Source organism: Dipodomys spectabilis, unplaced genomic scaffold (genome assembly GCF_019054845.1).
Source record: "Dipodomys spectabilis isolate Male_0828 unplaced genomic scaffold, ASM1905484v1 ptg000213l, whole genome shotgun sequence".
In the NCBI taxonomy this organism is placed as follows: Eukaryota; Metazoa; Chordata; class Mammalia; order Rodentia; family Heteromyidae; genus Dipodomys; species Dipodomys spectabilis.
Window position 1 is genome coordinate 453,271 of NW_024870890.1, and position 24,727 is coordinate 477,997.

A 24,727-nucleotide genomic window follows, 5' to 3' on the forward strand; every position below is an offset into this window, starting at 1 on the left:
GCCACCACCTCCCCCGCCCAACTTCCAGTTCAGGCCTCCCCTCCCCTGCAGCCGGCCCGGCCGGGCTGGATGCAACAGCTCAGCAGTGACGTCAACACTTGACTGCCTGGTCTGGCAACCCCAGGGCGGGGCTGCCAAACCCCCAGGGATGGAGGGCCTGAAGCCCAGAAAGAGGCCCTGGGAGGCCCTGGGCTGCCCTACTGCCTAAGGGGGAGGGGAGGCCAGCACTCAGACCCCGTCCCCACACAGCCACCAGCCACACAGAGTCAGAGTTCTTTCAAGTCTTCCCTGGGTAAGCCCAGGCTCAAGTACCTGTGGGCTGGAAGTTATGGCTACAGGCCTGGCCCTGAGTAAGGTCTCATGGGGGTGGGGTGAAGATGGGGGGGGAGGGGGGGGTGGAGGTAGACGAAGGACTGGTGGAGGTGAAGGTGGAGGTGGAGGTGGAGGAAGGACTGGTAGAGGTGGAGGTGAAGGAAAGACTGGTAGAGGTGGAGGTGGAGGAAGAACTGGTGGAGGTGGAGGTAGAGGTAGAGGAAGGACTGGTAGAGGTAGAGGTGGAGGTGGAGGTGGAGGAAGGACTGGTAGAGGCAGAGGTGGGTCTGGTGGAGGTGGAGGAAGGACTGGTAGAGGTAGAGGTGGGTCTGGTGGAGGTGGGCCTTGCTGAGATGTGACTGTAGACGCTGGCCCTCTACAACAAAGCAGGAAGTTGCTGGGCAGTTAATCAAATCACAGCCATGGGTGGGTTTTTAATCTATTATGCAAATATGCTTAAATATTGTTTTAAAACCAAGTTCAGCAAGCCCAACTTTAGAGTCTGTAGCAGAATCACAGTTTTATTTCACGAGTCCATGCATTTTTTTAATGAAAGGAACATTGCCAGAGTAGCAGGTGGTGGCCAACTCAGGAACGGTGTGGTGTCTTGTTTCGATCCCATAAAATATCGTTTGAAACTGTAACTCCTTTGTACAACTACTCGGTAACAATAAGAAACGCTTTGAGTACAGAGTGGAACCTGAGGGAAGAGGGGAGGCCCTCTTGAACCTTTACTGAGAGAACACTATTGAAGGGTAATCTTTATAAGTGACAAGACCCAGTAAGAAAAATGTCTGTTCATATTCAGGCCTCTGCATGGGTAATGTGTTTTCTCAGCACTATTCTATGCAATGGAGTGTGGCCACCACTAAGCAGAAAACGCATTTCCATGTTGTCACCTACAAGAGAAACTAAGCATAAAAATAACCACATCAGCTGGGGGCAGTGCTTCAGGGCAATGCCATCTCCACAAGAAGCTGAGATCTGAGGATGGAGGATAGAAGCCAGACCAAGCCAACAAATCTGAGACCCTTATCTCCAATTAGTCACCAAAGAGCAGGAAGTGGAGCTGTTGTTTAAGTAGTAGAGTGCTAGCCTTAAGCAAAAAAAGATAAGGGACACAGCCCAGGCTGAGTTCACTGATGACCCAATGTTGTAATATTGAAGGCATCACAGTTGTCAGTACAGATGAGAGAAAGTAAGTGAATGCCAGGAGTTAGAGGAGACCAGGGGTCTTATTCCAGTGCTGCTCTTGAGGTAGACGCCTGGAAAGTCACATAAGCAAATCCATTTCCATGAAGCAGCAAGAACACCTGCCCCTAAACACTGCAGGTACCTGACAGCAGGGCTCACAGGAAGAACAGCTGCTGCGTGGGTTCCTTACACCCTGACTCGGTGCCACAGTGTTATTCGAATGTCAAGAAAAGGCATGAAGAACAACCTGAGACCTACAGTGGTGCAGGCGGTACACCCTAAAATCTTCATGAATGACCCATTCATAAATTCCATTACTCAACAAGCAGTGCTTGCTGTCAGAATACTGAGCCCTGGGGAAAGGACAGACACAGAGCTGCACACGGCCTCTGCCGCCTTGCATGCCGCACAGCCAGCCTGCAGCACAGAGAAAGGGCACAGCAGAGTTTGCATGTAGGAAGAATGGAAAACGTGCTCTGATTGACTGTGGTTAAGAACATTCTTTTCTGAGTTCATTTACAGGCCAGTTTGCTTACTTACTATATCCTGACTCAAATTAAAAATCTTTGCCATTAATACATTAGAGGTGATGGGAGTAATTTACATGTGCTCTGTTGTTTGATAACACCTTTCAAAGTCACATCTGATTTCACATAGGAACACAGAGAACAGGGCCACTTTCTCTTCCTCTCATACTCGTCTACGCAGCTACTGTACATGTTATAGTCTGTAATGTTAATACTATGGAGATATATCAAAGTGTTACATTATTAATCATGGTATTTATTTCCTTTCATGAGAAAAATACATAATGAAGAGCTGAGTGATGGTCTTCTAGAAGAAGAGTTCAGCACTGCTTTTCAGATATAATGGAATCACAATACTTTTTATTTTTTTTCTGGTCACAGGGCCTGAACTCTGGGCCTGGGCGTTGTCCCTCAGCTCTTCAGCTCAAGGCTAGTGCTCTATCACTTGAGCCACAGCGCCACTTACAGCTTTTTCTGTTTATGTGGTACTGAGGAATCGAACCCAGGGCCTCATGCATGCAAGGCAAGCACTCTAGCACTGAGCCACCTTCCCAGCCCTCAAGTTAAATCTTTTAGTAGGAACTGTTGTAAAAATAATCTTACCACCAAGTGCAATCCACTTAAATATTAGTTTTCAGAGCTGAAGGAGTTCAATGCAATTGGGTGAAACATTCACATAAATTAACATTATATGTCCTGCGAACTGATGGATGTCTCTCTTGGACCCTACAGCTCATGACATCTCTATTAGAAGCTCAATGAGACATGTGTATTGTGTGCTACAAATAAAAACACAGGCAGGAATCACAATTTATGCTCTTCTTTCTAAAACAGATGAGTGATTAATGGAAGCTGGAGGTACCCAACACTCTCCAAGCTAAGAAGCTGATGGAGAACTTTCCAGGTTATCAATACCAATAGTTCCATATCTTATTGGAAAGTAATTTTAATAGAAAGAAAGTGGAAGTTTCAGATACTACCCACAACAGAAACAAGCTTAGGATACTGCCTAGATTCATTGTCTATCTTGGTGTTTATCTTCATGTGAACTTTACTTGTAACCTAAACCAGCACTTGTTTTTCTGCTAGTAAACTACTATAGTAGTAAGACTGACTGAGCTTGCTCATCCTTAATGAGGTTTTCAGGATAACAGTACACATACTAGAAGGTGACCAATTATATAAAGGTTACCAATTGAAACTAAAAGTTCACGTTTGGAAGGAAAACACAAAACAAAACAAACACATCCAGCAAGCAATGTATGTACGGATTCAATTTCCTTCTGAGAAACTACAACAAAAGTAAAATCTGAAAGTACTTTTGACATTAAAATACTGACAAAAGAAATGATCTTGAAATTAAAACAATTACACATACATGAGAAAAGTCTAGGACACTTTCCTAGAGAAGCGTCATTCTTGAGTGGCTCCAAAACCTGCACTTGATGTGCCAGCGCAGCACCCTATGCTGCTGGTGAACAATGACGGGGGGCTGGCACATACACATGCGCACACACATGCATACACGTGCAGACATACACACACATACATGCATACACACAGATGCACACATATACATGCATACACACATGCACACACACATATACCACATACAGATGCATGTATGTAGAGACACATACCCACACACGTATGCATATGTACACAGATGCACACATGTACACACATACAGACACGTGCACCCACAGCCTGGAAGTAACTCCACATTTGAAAGTGACAGCAATGTCTTTCCGTCTGTGTATATAATTGACGGTACATACTACATACAGTCTGCCTCTGGTTTGGGGTCACTTTAAAATGGTGCTATAATTTATCCAGTTAAAAATAGACACAAATGCCAAGAACTACAGCTAAACCAAAACAACACTCCTGTTTTGTAGGAGCTCAGGCTGGAAGCCCTTGGAACAGCTCCTTTACCCATGGCATTTGAAAGGCGGCAAAGGGAGAGGTCTGCAGGACCTGACGAGGAAGAGGACCTGACGACCACGCTCCCTCTCCACAGCCCTCCGGTCAGTTCTGAACTGTCCCTGTGCGCTGCAGGGAGAAGGCAGCCCCCTCCTGCCGGGACTGGGTGGATGAGCAAAGCGGCATTAACGGCACTCCACACAGCCCAGCTCCACAACAGCCAGGTGTGGTCTTTCCCAGCAGATGTGGGGTGTTCCTTCATTCATAAATGCCTCTTTGATGTAAAAATAGTGGCTAGAGCAAATGTTAAGCCAGGTGCCAGGACTCATGCCTACTCAGGAGCTACTCAGGAGTCTGAGATCTGAGGATCACGGTTCAAGGCCAGACCTGGCAAGAAGGTGCGTAAGATTCTAATCTACAATTAGCCAGCGAATATCTGGAAGTGGAGCTGTGGCTCAAATAGTAGAGTGCCAGCCTCAAAGGAAAAAGCTAAGGGATAGCACTGTGTTCAGGTCCTCTCCCCCGCCCCCCCCCCCCCCCACATACACAAGAGGAGTTGGAGGAGGAAGAAGAGATAAGCAGACAATAAGCAGAGTGTGAGGTGAGACCTTCATGTCTTATTTTGCTTTTTTCTGCCCTGGCCTCACGGAGGCAGGGAGGGTCCAACGCAGCTGGGATGTGACTGTGTTGGGGTCCTCATGAAAACCTCTAGCTTTGTTTTTCTTTGCTCCTCACTGAAAGTAAATCATTTCCACAGGGTGATAATGATTATGATGATCGGATCTGATTGGCTGTGAATGACATCACAGGAATATGATGGATTCCTGGTGCTCACTGAAGTCAGTGACACCTGCCTTTGATCAATACAGCCGTAGAAACCTATAGGACTGGATAGACTATCTTGCATTTGAAGATAATCTGATGCTAGAGGCCTTGAGAGCAGTAGGGGCCTTCTTTCCTCCTACCCCGCTTAGTAGAGACCCAACTTAGTAGAGAAGTTCAAGAAAAATCAATCCGCCCCTTCCACACCATCAGAGAATAAACAAACACAGCATGCTGAATGGATTAGGGAGACATGATTGCATTTTTCTTCACAAATAAGACAAGCTCTCTCTTCTCTCTCCCCTCCCCCCATCTCTCTTCCCTTTCCCTCCTGTCGCCCCAGTGGTGATGATGCTACCTGGTGCGTTTCAACGTACCAGACACTCTCCATGGAATGATGACAAGACCCCTCGGTCTCCTGGCTCTCCTTTCCTTCAGTTCTGCACAGAGCTGTGTTCTCACTGCACCTTGTGTGGACAATGTCTCGCAAAGGCAGAGAGCATGTCAGGTGTTGCTAGTAAAAGGACTGCTTAATTACTATCATGGAAACTCTGAAGTTTTGCCAGAATTCTATGGAAAATTCCAAAGGTTCTGTCTACACAAGAGTCACTCCTAAGCTTTCTGTCTTTGAGGTAGCAATTGCTATAGAGCTATTATTTTTCTAATATGGAATTCTCAAATGAAATATGAAATCTTAAACTTGCATATCAGAAAGAAGAGCATTTGAGAGCTTTGTAAGTCAGGGTGGACTTGAACTCACAGTCCTCCTGCCTCAGCCTCCTCAGTGCTGGGACAAATGTGTGTACCACCCAGGCTCCGTCAGAGTCACAGACTTGTGAAAATGTCTTCAAGGACAAGGGTCTGGGCTTCAATGGCATTTTATAAATAGCAAGTAATAATAAGAAATCAATTTGGAGTTCTGTTTCAAACTTCAACCATGTGGTTAAAAGACAAACACGGTAAGCCGTGTGCCAGATACAATGGCACACAATCTGGAAGGAAGATGACCAACAGTCACTTCCCGTGGCAGACAACCTGCAGAGCATGTGCATGTGTGCACACAGGGTGTGTGTGCACACCTGCTGGGGATCAGACCTGAGGCATGTGTGCACACAGGGTGTGTGTGCACACCTGCTGGGGACCAGACCTGAGGCATGTGTGCACACAGGGTGTGTGTGCACACCTGCTGGGGACCAGACCTGAGGCATGTGTGCACACAGGGTGCGTGTGCACGCCTGCTGGGGACCAGACCTGAGGCATGTGTGCACACAGGGTGCGTGTGCACGCCTGCTGGGGACCAGACCTGAGGCATGTGTGTACACAGGGTGCGTGTGCACACCTGCTGGGGACCAGACCTGAGGCATGTGTGCACACAGGGTGCGTGTGCACGCCTGCTGGGGACCAGACCTGAGGCATGTGTGCACACAGGGTGCGTGTGCACGCCTGCTGGGGACCAGACCTGAGGCATGTGTGCACACAGGGTGCGTGTGCACGCCTGCTGGGGACCTGACCTGAGGCATGTGTGCACACAGGGTGCGTGTGCACACCTGCTGGGGACCAGACCTGAGGCATGTGTGTACACAGGGTGCGTGTGCACGCCTGCTGGGGACCAGACCTGAGGCATGTGTGCACACAGGGTGCGTGTGCACGCCTGCTGGGGACCAGACCTGAGGCATGTGTGTACACAGGGTGCGTGTGCACGCCTGCTGGGGACCAGACCTGAGGCATGTGTGCACACAGGGTGCGTGTGCACGCCTGCTGGGGACCAGACCTGAGGCATGTGTGCACACAGGGTGCGTGTGCACGCCTGCTGGGGACCAGACCTGAGGCATGTGTGCACACAGGGTGCGTGTGCACGCCTGCTGGGGACCTGACCTGAGGCATGTGTGTACACAGGGTGCGTGTGCACACCTGCTGGGGACCAGACCTGAGGCATGTATGCACACAGGGTGCGTGTGCACGCCTGCTGGGGACCAGACCTGAGGCATGTGTGCACACAGGGTGCGTGTGCACACCTGCTGGGGACCTGACCTGAGGCATGTGTGCACACAGGGTGCGTGTGCACGCCTGCTGGGGACCAGACCTGAGGCATGTGTGCACGCAGGGTGCGTGTGCACGCCTGCTGGGGACCTGACCTGAGGCATGTGTGCACGCAGGGTGCGTGTGCACACCTGCTGGGGACCAGACCTGAGGCATGTGTGTACACAGGGTGCGTGTGCACGCCTGCTGGGGACCTGACCTGAGGCATGTGTGTACACAGGGTGCGTGTGCACGCCTGCTGGGGACCAGACCTGAGGCATGTGTGTACACAGGGTGCGTGTGCACGCCTGCTGGGGACCTGACCTGAGGCATGTGTGTACACAGGGTGCGTGTGCACACCTGCTGGGGACCAGACCTGAGGCATGTGTGCACACAGGGTGCGTGTGCACGCCTGCTGGGGGCCAGACCTGAGGCATCACACAGGCCAAGTACACACCCTTCTGCTGAGCTCAACTTTTAACTTAACGTGTAGTTTTGCAAAGTGCTTTCACTTGGTCTTGGTTTATTCTCTGTGTGCTAACGGGGTACTACAACTGTACTTTCCTTCGCGGAGATTTATCCACGGCCAGACAGCGAATGCATGGCTCTCAGGGACCCGTGACCAGGGATGTGTCTACTTCTGCCCCGACTTCTGCTCTCTCATCATACGGAGGCCACCAAGTTAACCTAATGCGCCAGCCACTGAGTGTCCCGAGGCTATCAAGTGACAGAGGAGCCTACATCACCCAATCAAAATAACTTATTCCTCATCCTGAGGCAAGAGCCCAAGATCTTGTTGAAACCAGGATTATAACATGGAGTGACACAATGAATTTTTCAAATGAAAAGGTCTGCAGAAAATTAAAGGATAAGAAGACTTCTGTCAGAGAAAGAACCAGCAAAGACAATAATGCACCATTAAAGAAACTCCTGGGAGCCGAGTATGTGGTGGTCAAGGGCAGCTCTGGTCATCACCAGTGCCATCAGCAACTCCTGGGCATCAGCCTCACACTCGCCTGGATGCCACTCCAGCCTCCAGGACCGCCTGGCAGCATCCGGGTCTCCCCACAGGAAGACACACCACCACGCCCCTGCCCTGCAGGCTCAGAACTGCCCATGCCTTGACAGACCCGCACACTTATGCAGACACAACATCGCTGGGAAAGCTTCATACCATGCTTCCCAGTATCTTTTCTGCACTCCTCTCTGCCACACTGCCTAGTACTCTCTGCTTTACTGCCTGCAGTCTTTCTCTCTCTACAACTTATTAGGCATTGGCCACCACCTTTGCAGACCAACTAGAAACTTCTCTTAATAAAGCCAGTCCGTGAAGATGAAGAGTTGCCTACCCTGAATGTCTCAAGCTGCTGATTGATGGCCTCTGTTTCCATGCCAACAGGACCCTGGGATTCCTCGCTCTCCTCTGCCTTCCGAAGCTGGTCAGAGAAGTCTCTCAGCTTGCTGTAGAACTGGCCCAGACGCTCGGTGGTCCCCGCCACCTGCTCCCCGCGGGCCTGCGCGCGATCCAGCAGCTTGTGGCACTGCTTGCTCAAGGCCTCCAAGTCCCTTTTGATTCCCACCAGGTCCGGAGTGGGTTCCTCCGAGGCCAGCATCATCTTGCAGGTTTTATTAGCATTGTCGTTGCTCGCCATGAGGGCTTCTAGCTTCTTCAGAAAGGCTTGGATGGCCTCCTTTTGATTCTGCAGTGTGTCCATGTCTCTCCCCACGGGGGCCATACTGTCCAACTCATCATCACACTCTGCAAACTGGGAGAACATTTCTCGGATGGAATTCTGGAAGTGTCCGATGCCTTGAAGTTTGGTCTCTAGAAAGGAACACCTGTCTGCCACCTGCTGGCTCAGTGAGCTGTGCTCCTGGGCCAACGTCTCTGCCTGCAGTAAAACCTCCGCAGCACCATTTGCGTCCGTGGCCCCCACCACGAGGTCTTGGACAAGCCTTCTGGCCAGGTCCACCTGCTGCCCCACGGCCTGCAGTGACCTCTGCTGAGCCTGCAGCATGCTCAGATGCTTGCTGCTGTGAGCCTGGGGGCCTAGAGAGTCATGGACACTCAGCTGTTCCTTTGCACACTGCAGCTGCCTTTCAGCATCTCTGGAAACTTCCTGGAGCTCCTTCCACCTCTGGGCCATGTTCTCCAGGGAGGACTTCTTGTTGTGAAGCTGCTCGGTGACTAGGCGGACCTTCTGGACCACAGAGGTGCTCTCATCTTTAACAGTCTCCTTGTCCACCTCGCACACGCTGAGCAGACACTCAGCTGTGCTGCTCAAGAGCTCCACTGTACCAAAGTGCTGGTCCATTTCCTTCTGCAGAGATTTTAACTTAGCGAGAGAGTTCTCAGTGTCAGCGGGATCTAGTCGGAATGCCACTTGGTTCAGACTGTGCTGGCACGCCTCGATCCAGGGCTGCAAGGTCTCCAGATGCGCTCTGTACTTGAGCGCTTTCTCCAAAGCATCCTGTAACTTGCTCTCTCTTTCCCTGGCCTGCTGCTTGAGTCCATCCCAGGCGGTTTTAATGGTGTTGAGCTGCAGCTGTAAGGATGCCTTCTCAGCTCCTTGCGTTTTCAGTAGCAGATTCTCACCTTCTGCGATGGTTTTCTCATAAACAGTCGACTGGGCAGTCAAAGTTTGGCCAAAGTCTTTCTGATCTTTAATTAAGGACTCCAGGACATCAAGTTTAGCTGATATTGGGTGAAACTTGACTTGCTCTTCTTTCTTGGTATCCAGCCAAGTCTGGAAGTCTCTGGACATTTGTTGAAATTGATGAGAGCTTGCACAGGCTGACTGAAGGTGCTGGACGTGATTCTCTGAAATGGAGGAAAGTATAGATATGTTTGTTTTACATTAAGATGGAAATGCAATCTATAACAAGACAATTTAAAAAAAAAATCTCCAAGTGAGGTCTGCCTCAGAATTTGGACGGGATTGTCTCAAAGTCAAGGCTTCTGGCACTGACTACATGAACTGCAAGCAAACGAGTTATGGGCAGAGAAGAAAAGCAGCCAGAGGCACACACAACAGTAAAGGACGACTGAGGCAGGAAGTGAAGGCAGACAGGAGAGGAAAACAAAGAAAACGGATAAAGATGCAGTCATACACACATGGCCTATCCCAGTGTCTTCTCTGGTCCAGAGCAGAGGAGAGAGAGTGGTAGTGTTCTAGGTCATGTTGATGAATAGCCACCTCTTATCAAATATGACTTCTGGCTTCTGTAATTCTGGCGGTACTGAGGAGGTCTGATTATGCATTTGGTCTAGCAGCTCTGAAGAGATTAGGCCAGGCACTGCCCCAACCGTTTCTGTGTGCTACCCTAAGTTGCTTCTGGGTCCAGTAATTAGTCTGAAATGATTGCTGTAGTCAATAATAACCATTAAAAAGTCCAATCAGTAAAAAATGTAAGTTGAGTATTTACTAGGCGCAAAGCCTAGAAACTTCTGTTATTTTTCAGACAGAAAAAGCACAGCAACTAATGTGTCCTCCTTCGGCAAGTCCTGCTGGCCACCCACTCCGCAGGCCTTGCTTGGCTCACGGGCTCCGCTACCTAGCAGCACTTCAGCCACAGCACTGCTGCACGGGTGAGAGGAGGACAGAGACACAGAGTGACGCTGGTGCTGGTGGTGTCCCTTCCAGCACTACAGAGACATGGGCAGGAGGGCCTGAGTTCAAGGACAGCTGATGCTACACAGTGTATTCTAAGCCAGCCTGCGCTACTTAGCAAGACCCAATCTCAGTGCCTTGCCTCTACAAAGAGAGAGAAATTCACACATTTTTCCAGAAGGTTTTTCTGTGATAGAATCAAATAGATAAGAAGATGACACAAAGTCTCAAGAACTACTTACCTATTTTTTCTGATAAAATATCAGGTAGGAAAAATATTAACTTAGAATCAGTTTGGAAGCTTGATGCTGGTGGCTCACGCCTGTAATCCTAGATACTCAGGAGGCTGAGATCTGAGGATTGAGGTTCAAAGCCAGCCTGGGCAGGAAGTTTGTGGGACTCTTATCTCCAATTAACTACCAGAAAACCAGAAGTGGAGCTAAAAGTGGTAGAGTGCTAGCCTTGAGCAAAAAGCTCAGGGACAGCATCCAGCCCTGAGCTCAAGCCCCACAACTACAAAAAAAAAATCAATTTGGAAGACCCCAAATTTTAAATCTTAACGGGCCTTCATTAGGTGGATTTTGTCAAAGGCTATCCTTCTCTGCCCTATGCAATCTGTCCTGGGCCTTCACGTGCCAGGCTCATCACAGACCTGTGCCGCCCCTCATACAGCCTCTCTTCCACCTGGTACCCCCGGGGTCCAGGGTGGTCAGGAGCTGTGCCCCATGAATGTGTAAAGAGCAGACAGACAAACCTGCTTTGTGCTCGATGTCATTGAATGACTTCACGACGCCCTCTAGCTGCCTGGTGAGCTCCGCTTTCAAGTACTCCTCTCTAACCAGTGCTGACAGGTCCTCGCTGAGTGCCCGGGCCGCTTTTATCTGCTTCCTTTCTTGCTCTATTTCCTGCTTCAGCTTTTGGGCCATTTCCAGCTGCTGGTTCACAGCGCCCGGATGGGCACTCACGGCCAGGCAGAACTGACTGTCCAGCTCGGCCAGCTTATCGGAAAGGCTTCGCAGCAGGCTCTGATACTGGGTGCTCTTCACAATGGCTTGGTCAATCCGATCACACCTGTCACTCAATTGTCCCGTCAGACCATCCCACTTCTGGGTCACAGTGGCCAGCTGCTCCTTCACCACACCATGTGAGGAGAGGTCCTCTCCAGGTCGGCTCAGGATGCCTTGCCCGGCAGCCACCAGCTGCTCATACTGAGGCCTCCGCGTGTCAAATTCTTGCAACAGGATCTAAGGAAATAAGGCAAACACGAACAAAATTATAGTATAATTTTACAAAACATGACTTTCAGCATCCAGGAGACAGAAATAGTACCTATTTAGGGGTTTTAATGTTTTTCTTTAAGTTAATACTTTCCTAACTTTAATTTAGAGAGCAGGGTAATTAGTGCTAAGTAAACTAATTCAAAGTGTTTCAAGATGACATCCTGTCTAAAATAATCACATCTGCCACTGGAAATGAAAAATAACAAGTATTCTGGGGATGCTGCTATTGGAAAGTTCATACTACACTAACGGCACATCTGCCTTTCTCTACTCGCAGGATGTATGAACTGTTCTTTAGCATCCTGCATTTAAGAAATCTTGCAGTAATAACAGTGTTAGAACACACTGCACTCATGTACTGGTTTCTAAGGTTTTTAAAAGATAAAACTTTAAAAGTGGTAGCTGGAAAACATGTCACTCAGAATGCACCAATTTAACATGACTCTCATCAAAGAATTGAGCCAAGATTTCTTTTAGTATATTTCATCTCTTTTTAAATGTTTACATCTACCTTGTATTTATCTACCTGTATCTGGTAGATTATGCTCATGAGTCAAATATTTCTCACCAGATATTTATTTTTCTCTCTTTGTTTTCATTCTCTTTAGATTATGAACAGATATGAACTAGTACATGTAACTCTAAACTCCTAGGCCTGACTCATTTTCATCAGCTGCAGAGCCTCCTTCCTTGTTCTGAGCACGCTGTTCACACTTAGTAACATCTAAAACCACAGTAGAGGCTTCTGCTGCTATACTGTGCACTGGGCTTCCACTGCACAGGGTCTGCCCTGTGGAGTCCTCTTCCACTGCACAGGGTCTGCCCTGTGGAGGTCTCTGCCCTGAATCAAAACTCCTGTGTGGTCCCCTGTCCTTTATCCTCTTTCCATTCTGGCTCCTCCACAAGTTTTACACATTTCCCTATCTACTATCACCATCAAAATGAATAAAACCTCAAAGGGGTACTTTCCAAGCAATAAAAACCATGGACTAGCTTCTCATAAAAATACTCCTAAAGGATCACATTAATACTTCAAAGATGGCCCACAATGTGAGCAACACACTGAGGCTGCTCCACACGCAGGCTCCAGGACCTTCCTCTGGGAAGCCTCATATTGCACCTCTCAGAAAGTCACAGCTTTGGGCATCCCAGGAACCATGTGTCTCAGGAAGACCAGAAGCATCCCAGGCATCCCCTAATGCCATCAGAGCCACCACCTGGTCACAGCTTGAGGATTCATAATGGCAGTGTTTACCCTGGTAAGTCTCAGCACTGCGCCCTGGTTGTTTGGATCATCCGTCAGGCACGGTTCTTGCGTGCTGTCCTTGCGTGCTCACCCGAGCCCGCTGGCTTTACACGCAGTGCTCACCTGCACCTGCTGTCTTTGCGTGCTCAGCATGTTTGGGTCAGTTGACAAGGGTCCCAGGACATTGACCATCAGCTCCTTCTCCACAAGCCACTGTTTTAACTGGGTCTCTGCAGTCTGGAATTGGGTTAGATTATTGGAGGATTCTTCCAGCTTTTGCTGTCTATCAATTGTCAACTGGTTGAGTTCTTGCCACTTGGAATCTTAAAGAAAAGGGTAACGTAACATTGGTATGTGTTTTTTTTTATACATTTAATACAACTATAGCAAAGGATCTGAATCCAACTTTAAAAGACTATGAGGCATTCGTTAAAGTAAACTAGACACTGAGATCTCTTAATTCCTTTTACAAGTCCTAGAATATCTTATTCAAATTCTACAACAATCTGATCGTTGGTTCCTGTTCTTTAGTATCAAATCTTTATCTATTTCAAAGCAACTGGCCTCCAAATCTGAATATTTATCTCAGTAATTCTCCTTCATTCAAATCATACATTGACAACCAGTTGCTTGGGCTAAGGTGTGGCTGACCTAGTAGAGAGCCTGCTTGGAAAGCAGAAGGCCCAGAGTTCAAATCCCAGTATTGTGAAAAAAAAAAATATGACTGTTGGAAAGGTAGTTGGAGATCTTGCTGATGAAGTGTCAGTCTTTGAGTTCTTTTAAAGGTTATAGCATCTCTCATGTCACTGAGATGCAGTCGTTCAAGATTCATTATTTATATAACTCTCTCAGCTCTCCTATCTACTTGATTCCAAAAACCACGATGATAATGAAACTCAGAAAAGAAAATAAGCATGGTGTTACTCAGGGCCTACTATTTTGTTAGCAGGCTCCCACCATCTCTAAAAATTCATCGCTTATTTGGCATCTCTCTAAAATGCCAATTATCAGAGCAATACAATTTGAAATATGTAAAATACAGTTTCTAAAACATTAAAGAAAAATCCTAAAATGAGTGAATCTGTTGGATATTTTCTGAGAAAGATTACACTAGTAAGGAGAGTGAAGCAGGCTCTGATCTCACCTTGGTGAGCGGCAGCACCTACCTATCTCCGTCAGCATGCGCTTCCACTTGGGGGCCTCTGGAGACTCAGGACTCTCCTCCACTAGCTCTGTCAGTCTGTCTTTCAATTCCTGAACCTTGTTTACATTTTGCTTCAGTTCTGCTTCAAATGACTAGAAAAAAAATTATCTACATTAAAGTATGCCAACACCAAAAGACCAACCAGTATGGTAGCTCACTGTTTACTAGCATAAGCAGAGAAGAGGAAATCCGTGGTTTAAGTCAAGCATGTGGGTAGAACTTATCACTTCTTCTCCCTGCATCTTCCACTCCAGGACAGAGGACCCCACACACACACAGGAAAGCTACAGCCATGGCACCATGTCTCTATCACATCGGAAGAATGACAGATTCTCACATAGGACACACTGGAAACCCTAGATGACATCAGTAAAATTGTCATCAGTCAGAAATTCAGCCTAGAAAGGCCACCCCAGTCTACGGGCAAAAAGTCACTGTTGAGGAAAGCACCTTCAGAGCTCAGGCAAAGGGCCACGATGTGTATAAAAAATTTCCATCATTACTGGCATGGAAACCTATTTTCCCAATCATAATGACTCTAAGGAAGAAAGGAAAAGCATGAGCTGCTTTCTCTAATACACTCAACCCTCAACTAAATCTTTTCCAACAGTGGGTGGACTAATACCCCAGAATGACTGATTTAAGGTGACCCAACAGTCTGTTCCTTCTCACAATGTCAGAGTGCAGAAACCGCAACTGTTACCATTCATCTCTGAGTACTGCACATTAAATAAAACTGCCAGGTTGTGTGCGGAAGGGAGGAACACAGCACAGAGCTGCGGACCCCCAGAACTTCTGGTGTCCATCACTGTCCTCCAGTCTCCCCAGGTGTGCTATAGGACCCACCTTGTTCTGCTCAACCTGAGTCTTCACACCTTCCACGTCGGTAGGTGTTGGTGTCTGGTGCCATTTTGTGGCAGTTTTATTCATTTTCTGTAACCACTGCATCATTGTGCTTGATTCTTCCTGAGCCCGTTGCAATCTGGAGAGTTTAGAGCTCAGTTCTGCCAGCCTGTCCTTGAGTAAGAGGCCAAGGTCTTCATAGCCATGGCTTATGTCAGTCATGTCCTTTTTAATGGATGTTAAAGCTAGGAGTAAGAAAAAAGTACAATGACATGATCAAGCATCTGGAGTAGAGATCTAGAAATAAAAGTTTTAAATGATTTTCCCTTGCATTTGCCATTATTGTCAACAATGAAAAACCAGAGATGGCTTAGAACCAAAAGGTTAGATGGTCCTAGTGTTATTTAGTGACAACAAATACCTCAGAGACACTTCATAACACAATTGAGATAAAAGAGGCATTTTTCATGGAATAAAATTGTCAAATGAGAAATCTATAATTCTTCAGTTACCAAACTCAATGTATTAGTGCAAACGTTATCCCAAGTGACAAAATATCTAACATTAGGCAAAAGGAAGGAAATAAAATGAAAGGCCCAACTTCATTGCTGATCTCATGAAGATATGGACAATGTTCACAGAAGATTATATAAATACCTTTATGGCCATTGTAACTATCCAATTAAAAGCCACTTTAATTCATGTGAAATTTCAATATAACTACTATTATCTCCTCAGGATTTCTCTCTCAAAAAGTAACAAGTAAAAAGTTACATTAATAAACAATCATGTAAAATTAACATTCACCTTTATTTGCCAAAAAATCTTGGGTGTTTGAATCTGTTCCTTCACCATTTAATATTAATCCACCTGTAAAAATAGTAATAGTTAAGCAATCATAGTTTCCTCTAGTATTTCTATGCATTAATAGTAGATGGTGCTGAACAAAAACTCATAGCAGTAATCATTTTTAAATGTAACTTAATTACTCAACTTCAAAAGCAAACGAAGATCCAAAATTTAAATATCAAACTGTACCCTCTTCTCTATACACTTATATATATAATATGTATATATGTGATTATGGAAAGTATATGTCTGTTGTAAAGGTATGTATTTATAGTTTTTTTCATTGTTGAGGCTGTAACCCATGGCCTTACAGACAAAGCATGCACTGTAACACTGAGCCACACCTCCAATCCTGTGTAACTTATTGTTCAGGTAGTGAAATTATCAACCACTAAAATTACAAAAATTAGTTGTTACATGTGAACTCACAAGAAGTGTGGTAAAGTTATTTTATAGCTGAAGTTACGTTCACAGTAAAACTACCAAAGTTGAGACGGTGCTCAGTATGTAACACTGCTGAGCAAGCCACGGACTGACCGGAGAGGGTCAGCCTCACATCAAGATGGAGACTGTGTGATGTGCCTTCAGTGTTTTCACAGGCTGAATGGAGGCCAAGTAATGTCAAGGATGTGACAGACAAGTGCAACGTAGAAGCAAAAGGAACGCAGCTCCCTCAGTCCAGCCAAGAGGGCGGGGGAGGTGGGGAGTGGGGGGGTGCCCTGGGACTGCCTGTGTGACTCAGCTGCTTTAATCCTAGGCCATGACCCACTGTGGGACTGGACAATCATTCAAACCAGTGCCAATCAACTCCTGACTTTTGAGACCCTGGTGGGAGGGAGCTAAAGACGCTCAGCAAACACAGAGGATGTCTAACTCTAAGCAACTGCACTCCTTTCCCACATCAGAACATTTAAAGTTCAGCTAGGCTTCCTCAGACCCACCTGGGGCCACATCCCAGGGCACATCACAAAGACATTTCTTAAATGGACGTGGGAGAACAAAACTAAACAGAAACATTGTAACAGCTGAGTCTTAAGTGATGACTCATTAAAGAAATCCCAGTGTGGCTTCAGGTGGGGCCCAGGGTCCTGTGGATGCCCCACCCCATACCTACCACAGCTGGCAGCTACCAGGAGCCAGGCATTCTTGTTTACTACAAATGTAAGAGGGGCAAAAACTACAATATGTAAAACATGACAGAATTCCTTTTCTAAAAAAAAAAAGAAATATGCCATTTCGGGAAATCTGTTTGGGAGAGAGAAAGGGAGCATCACTGCAGACTCTGGGCATTCCTTGAAATGGGGTTAACAGAGTGGAAAAAGTGGTTGGATGACAAACCCAGCTGGACCAGGGGCCCATGGTAGGACCGGCGGGCCAGAGGCCTGGTAGGAGGAGATAAACCAGAGGGAGCTCAGAGACTCTCAGAACAAAGATGGGAGCTCTGCCTTTAGTCTACACTGGTGTTTTCTGAGATCTTTATACACTATGTTTGAAACTAAAAAAACTACACCTGTGCCTTCACACTACAGTTAGTATCAATACTGCCTCCCCTGGAGCAGAGCGGGGATGCAGGCAGCCTGCTAACCTGCTATGCACTCCCTTCTTTGGGGAGAATGTGCAGGACAGAGTAAATGTGAATAAAACAAGAAAGAAGAGCCCTTTTCTTCCAAGTTCTTTTCCAGGAGACTACTACATTCATTTCTTTATCAACAACTATAATGAGAAAAGAAGTACTTCCAACAGAATTTCAAAGGTCCATTTAATAAAAAAGCCAAAAAGTATGGACACTATTTTCCATTACCACACTCCTTATTCATATTAGCATATTCATGTAGATATGTTTTATGTGTAGTATTTCATAAATGAAGCACGAAGAGGGATCTGCATTGGAGTGGGACATGCACTTTCCCTGAGGGTTTGCACTGTGTTTAGGGACACCATTTTCTCCTCACTTCCCCCGTGTTCTTGAGGCTACCGTATGCGTTGACTTGAAAACTACACAGGTAGAGAAAGCACTTACCTGGTTTAGCTGCAGCCATGGCTTTGGCTGGCGTGCTCAAGGTGCTCATGAGGTTACACAGAGAGGACCCACTACTGCTGACTTTCTGAATGTCTGTACTTTTTGAACTCCACTCTTCCTGTAATTTCTTGAAATAAGAAACGTCTTCTTAATATTCTCAGAGTTGCACATTGTAACTTAGGTTCTTAAACATATCTTGAAGTGGCAATGGCTGAGCTGTGATCTGTGGGCCCAGGCGACTGTTAGCCAGGCTAGCAGGGAGGGCGAGGGCGGGGCCCATTCTGCATTCTGCTCCCAGCTAGGCAGATGTAGGGCTCTGCCTGCAGTCATGGGTTCTGAAGTAACTGTTAACTGTAAGTTCGTAGGACCGTCCACTGGGGTGATACCTGTATGACTGTAAACTACGTCTGTCTTAAAATGAGATGTGCCCCAAACAATAAAACTAAACATGTGGAAATCAAAATTGCATAGGAAAGTTATTTATTTTTTACTGCCAGTCCTAGAGATTGAACTCAGGGTCTGGCTGATGTCCCTGAGGTGTTTTGCTCAAGGCTCTATCACTTGAGCCACAGCTCCACTTCCAAGAGTCTCACGACTGTCCTGCTTGGGCTGACTTCAAATGTCAATCCTCCGATCTCAGCCTCTTGAGAAACTAGGATTATGGGCGTGAGCCGCCAGCAACTGGCTGAAAGTGAGTTTTCATCATCCAGATTTCAATCAATTTTCAAATCCTCCAATTTTAAACATTTAGAGAGGAAAAGCTATCATAACTAGTCATAGCTTTTATAACTTGAGCATTATTTGTGCAAGAGACTCAACTTCCATCTTCAAATACCGGCTAAGGGGATAGATCCAAGCTAGAGTCAAATTCTTTGGTGAAGGGGACTTTTTACTTCCTCCTCTGAGGATTGGTATAAGAAGTGACTCAAAGTACAGATCTGGTAAGGAGGGAAACATCTAAGGCAGACCACAACTCAGTTCACATATCTACTAAAAAGTCAAATTAACTGAAAGTTTAGATCCTTCCTCAAAGGATCAATTAAATATCATAGCTTCCAAAAGTCATCAAAGCCTATAGAGAAGACCTAACTTTGTGATTCTAGATGAAAGGGAGCGACCTTGCATTATAACACAGGCAGACATAACATACAAGTCACCTGAGTTTCTTCCAGAGATCTTTCTAAATCCTTAGCACCCAGGGAAGGCTGCACTCCAGGAACTTTCTCTGTTGTTTCTTTTATCCATGACTTCAGTGTTTTAACAAGGACTTGGAAAGCTTCTAGCTGTTCTTGACAAGAAGTTAGAACTTGTTTTCTAGTTCAAAAAAAATCACACCAGAATTTAAGATGTAAAAGGAGAGGCTCTACAAAATGAATCACACAGCCCTAAGTGAACGCTGCCATGCTGGGCTTCCATTACACTAGCCTCCTTTTGGCACTCGCTGGTGGCAGTGAAGTGGGCTAGATTCCTGCCTCTTCCTTGGGTGGCACTCAGGGATAAGAGAGAAGTCAGGAAATCTGCATCCTGAGTGCAACGGCTCTCTCTGCCATGGAGACTATTTAAGGGCTATTAAGGGCTATTTAAGATTTTACCACTATTGGGTTCCATGAGCCTTGATGTATTCACTTCATCTGGTGCTTACTGCCCACAGGCAAACCAGAAGAGAAAATGTACATACTTCCCACACATACGGCCACCTACTGGTTTCTATATGATACTACAGTCAATGGATGTGCCAACTTTTGGCTTTGGTGAGCTGAAGGCAATGAAGCCTGGTGACTGGAGGGAATCGCACTTTTAAGGGTGCCTCTGCCACAGAGACTCAGGGCCCGGAGTGACCTATGTGGATCTCTCTGCACACTCAGCACCTTCAGAGCCCACGGGAACTGGGAGGATGGGACTCCAGCATGTGGACGATGCACGCATGTGTGCAGCTTGCAGAACTCTGGAGATGAGAATGCACCGCAGCAGGGTTGATCACCGGTGACTACTTGGTTTTAAAAGTAGACACAATCAAAAGAATAAACAACCCAGAGATTCCCTAAGAAAACTAGTTCTTCCATGCAAGGTGAATTATCACATGACAGCTTCACATGCAGTAGTATCAACAACGCCTACAACATTACATGGAGAACTGGAAGAAATAAAGGGAAGAGAGATGGCAAACTCCTATTTTGGGGAGCCCTGCATATTAAATTCAGCAAAATCAGATGTAAATTCTCAACTGGACATTCGAAAAGGCAAGTTCAGAGCCAGCCTTCTCCTGCACTGCAATTAGTTCATGGCAGGGCCACCGTCTTGAGTCTTAGCTCGATCTGTAGTGGACTCATGCATGGCTCATCTTTAAGCAATATAATGTTCTAGATTAAAAGGCCACCAAGAACTATATTGAAACTGTGCATAGCTTCTGAACTGAAGCCAGAAAGTATAGAACTTTTGTCTTTGCAAATAAAAAGGTGAGATTTGCAAGGGTTGGGAAGATACCAGTCATTTTCAGTCATACACCACCACCATTTTTCTTGCATAATGCTCACTACTTTTATGGAAGAAACATTGAGTCTTTCTCCTAAATAGTTGAACAAATAACATACATGGTCTGGAGAACAATAAAAATGCAGCAACACACAAATAGCTCTATACTTGTTCTCAAGTGTTCAAAACTGTTTCCATTTTCAACCTTACTAAAAAAAAAAAAAAAAGCAGCTCACCTGAATCAAGAAAAAGGAAACAGAGTTTTAAGTTGAACTTACTTTTCTTTGATGATATCTTCCATTTCTTTGAATTTCTTGGACAAGTTATTTGTCTTTTCAAAAACGAGCGCTTTATCTCCCGGTAAGCCATGGCTGCATATCTCCTTCAGGAGACCATGCAGAGCTTCAAGATCCTTCTTGCGTTCTAAGAGTTCAGAAGTTGATTCCTATGAAGCATTTAGATAGTTAGTCATCTAGATCTTCAAGCAGCTCTCCACCCTAGGGTGTGCTGGGACCAGAATGGTTCCACTCAGAATTTCACAAGAGAATGCATCAATTCATGTTCAGAATATTAATGCTTTAAACATATCATGAAAAAGAACACAGTAAACTATTTTAAAGTTTCTGAAGTATTTGTTCTCTACACTTCCTGTCTCTGTGGTTTCTGGCATTTAAGATGTCCATATCCTTTATATCTTGAGTGATAAATGGCATTCCACTTGAGGACAGAATCAGCAGATGTTTTTAGCAGAAAGGTTTGAGGGATTTTTGCAGTTCTGTGGCTTGAACAGGGTCACACACTTGACAGGCAAGCTCTACCACTTGAGTTATATTCCTAGACTCTTGGTTTTTGTCTTTGAGATAGGTTCTTATAACCTTGCCTGGACTGGTCTTGAACTCACAACCCTCCTGCCTTAGCTTCCCAAGCCAATGGCATTATACATATTTTTTTAAAGAAGAAACTAGCCATCTTTACTAATCCATAACCAATTCAAATGGAAATTGGTAAATAATCCTGCCAATAAATGCATCTGTTTGGCACCTCACAGGCACCAAGAGGACTTACCTGCATGTGCTGAGACAGCTCTGAAACATCTTTCCCTGGCACATCTACCTCACTGAGGGCCTGAGCTTTTGTTTCTAGGAATGTTTGGAGCTTCTCTGAGAGGTTCTCGAACAGTTCTACTTTGGTTTTCAACTCCTCCATTTTGGCGAGTCTTTCTTGGTGCTTATGCCTGGCTTCTGAAAACCTGGCAGATAGGTCCTTCATTTTTGCCTGCAGTGAGGAAGCAGTGGAGGGATCTGTGGTCTCCATGAACGTCTTCACCTTCTCACTCATGGCATTCACACTGCTCTGACGCCCTGCCATGTCCTGCTCCAGCATCTGAAATAAACCAGATATTGGGAATGCTTTGTGATGATGGTTACTAAGGCCAAGCATGAAGCCTTTAAAGTGACCACTTGTAATGACATCAGCTTGGACAGACAGTGACTGAGACATGAATGGACAGAATGGAACGACAGGTCTGGTCTGTCCCTGGGGAATCGCAGCCCTCCATCTTCACAGGAACATGGAGGTCAGGTGGCTGGCATGAGGAAGAGTGAAGAGCTGCTCTGTGAGCCTAGGGGTAGCCATGCTCCTTGGTTTCAGAAGGCCAGACAAGACTGATCTGACAAGCCTCACGAGTAGTGAACAGAGGCAGGGAAACACCAGGTACAATTCAATTCTTTCTAAGCCCTCAGTAAGAAATAATCTGAGCCTCACATGTAGTGAACAGAGGCAGTGAAACACCAGGTACAATTCAATTCTTTCTAAGCCCTCATTTGTAAGAAATAATATTCATGAAAAATAGCCAAATTCTTTGATCAGCTCTATCACAGAGAAATAATTCATTTTATACAATTGAGCTCATGTACATATTACATTTCACCCTGTTACACGTCGGTAACATCGGCCCACCCTTTGAGACAGATGACTGTTTTTGTAAAACGGTAAGTGGGAGTCACTGTCTTTTAAAATGTCACTCACGATGTTCTTAGTGATGAGCTCCTGGAGGGCTGCGGCGTTCAAGGGCGCCGGGCCCGGGTCGGCCAGTGACCTCTCCACGCTTCCCATCCAGTCCAGCATCTCATCGAGACCGTCCTGCACACTCAGCGAGCGCGTCAGCGTGATCTGCAGTCTTTCGTTTCGCTCGTTCACAGACCTGGACAGATCGTCATATCTCCCGACGATGTCGTCTAGTTCAGACAGAGCAGGAAACATCAGCCACACGGGCATCCCACCCATTCCCTTCCAAGCACACCAAGGGAGTGAGGAAATTTCCATGCATAAATTAGAAAAGGAAAACCGGGTTAAGTGGTAAATTCATAATACACACCAATCATCCAAAACCTTACAAAATAAAAAATGAAAATAATCTAATAGGAACCAAAAAGCTGAAATTTTAAAATGCAAGTCAATGTGCACACGTACACATATTTTTGTAAAGAGATTTTAGATGCTTAAACATTTAGGTTATTCCACAGATGAAGTAGTCCAAACAGAAAACTTCCGGAATAAATAGTAGGTCTCAATATGGTATTTTGAACTAGAAATACTTATTATTAAGTATTTATGGGAAAAAGTGGTAGTCATATGCAACGATTCTCAAGACAACATACAAGTCTAAAGATTTATTAACTTGCCTTTATGTATAAATGTCACACACATTCACTAAGCTTTTGTTACCCTTTCTAACCAAAGAAAGTACTCAAGTTCACAGAAACTGACAACGCAAAAGAATTAAGAAACCAGGTGGACCATGAAAATCTACTTCAAACTAAGATTATGCTTCTAAAATGGACAGAAACAGAATTTACTTCAAAGTCTGACTGACTTAACAGCCTAGCCTATCTCCTGAGATTAACTTCATTTTGAGTTCTAATGAGTTAATAAAAATAAGTAACCAATCAACAACAGCAAAACAAAAGCTGAACAAGGAGCCAAATGACCCCACAGGTTGAGCTCCACACTCTGACAGGCGCAGCTGTGGGCCAGCTGCCTACAACAGAGGTGTCACCTGCCACACAGTCTCACGGCACCCCCGAGTTCTGCGCTGCTGTGCCGTATCATTAGAACAGACATGATGTGACCACAGATTAGGACACACATGTAAATTAAAAATACATGCACATTGGGCTGGGAAGGTGACTCAGTGGTAGAGTGCTTGCCTTGCATGCATGAGGCCCTGGGTTCGATTCCTTAGCACCACATAACCAAAAAAAGCCAGAAGTGGTGTTGTGGCTCAAGTGGTAGAGCGCTAGCCTTGAGCTGAAGAGCTGAGGGACAGCGCCCAGGCCCAGAGTTCAGGCCCCACAACCAACCGGAAAAAAAAAAAAAATACATGCACATTTACAGAACAGCTGAAATTATTTCCTGATAGCACACATGATGTAAAAAGCCTAGATGTCTATAAGAATGGAAGTGTCCCTATTGCAGAATGGGAGCAGCTTGAGTACAGTTCCCTCCCATGTCCACCAACTCTCCACTCAGACCTGAACTCACTGCTAATCTGCAGTGGTGCATACATCTGATATCACACACTCCCACATTCCAGCACAAGAGCACAAATAACAGAGTGTGTACTTCTGAACATGTCTCCATATTAGAATTTGTCTGTCTTACAGAAAGCAAAGGAACGTGGAGCCTTACCCAATGTTCTCTGGATGTCGTTCCTGGCTGGAAGCAAGACCCCTCCGGCGTCGAGAAGCATGTCAGCAGTCTTCTTCAGCTTCTCTACTGCTACCTGCTGACTGGAGATCTGTCCTTGCAGAGCCTGTGGGATTCAATGCTTCAAGGTCAGACTCAGGGGGACTCAATATCAGATTTCCAGTCAGAAAAATGACTTACAGTACACTCAAGTTAGCTTGTACAGAGCAGACTTTATACTGCACAAGCTTTCCTCATGATACATTGACTCTGGAGTTGTTAGACTAAAGTCATATAATGCAGCACCAGCAGGCTGAGTGACCACTCTCAAAACAGACTGCAGAGTACATGTTCAAAACAACTTCTCCCCCAACACCCACTTTTAAGTTTTCTTTGTACTACGCCACCACCACCACCAAAACAAAACAAAGCAAAATGAAACCAAGCATATCAAACATCTTTGGGATGGATCTGCACTCTGGGCAGGAGCTCATGAAGGCCTCTCATACCACTGGGTTCCAATTTAAAACAGAGTCATAGGTACTTCTGTTATTTCAGAAGAAGTTACTGACTGTGTAAATCAGGAGCATATACACAGCAATCTCTGGTCTAAGGCAGGAGGTGACAATGCCAAAGATGAGAGGGCAGAGTATTCCTGGCAGCTGAGAGGGAGAGTGATGGGGGAGGGGGAGCAGAGGGGAGGACGGGATAGAAAGAA

General features: G+C 45.9%; 1 protein-coding gene across 4 annotated transcripts in view; it reads right to left on the reverse strand.

Moving 5' to 3' along the window:
* Dst (dystonin) overlaps positions 1-24,727 on the reverse strand; it is a 327,245-nt gene that overhangs the window by 78,871 nt on the left and 223,647 nt on the right. For all 4 annotated transcript variants that reach the window (XM_042696942.1, XM_042696940.1, XM_042696939.1 and 1 more), the window contains 12 exons: positions 24,013-24,136; positions 22,351-22,559; positions 21,388-21,705; positions 20,601-20,767; positions 19,008-19,164; positions 17,851-17,977; positions 15,789-15,851; positions 14,985-15,226; positions 14,101-14,230; positions 13,058-13,257; positions 11,163-11,652; positions 8,147-9,618 (listed from right to left, as the gene is read on the reverse strand). In XM_042696942.1, coding sequence (XP_042552876.1) covers positions 8,147-9,618; positions 11,163-11,652; positions 13,058-13,257; positions 14,101-14,230; positions 14,985-15,226; positions 15,789-15,851; positions 17,851-17,977; positions 19,008-19,164; positions 20,601-20,767; positions 21,388-21,705; positions 22,351-22,559; positions 24,013-24,136 — 3,699 coding nt within the window. The remainder of the gene's footprint in view (positions 1-8,146; positions 9,619-11,162; positions 11,653-13,057; positions 13,258-14,100; positions 14,231-14,984; positions 15,227-15,788; positions 15,852-17,850; positions 17,978-19,007; positions 19,165-20,600; positions 20,768-21,387; positions 21,706-22,350; positions 22,560-24,012; positions 24,137-24,727) is intronic.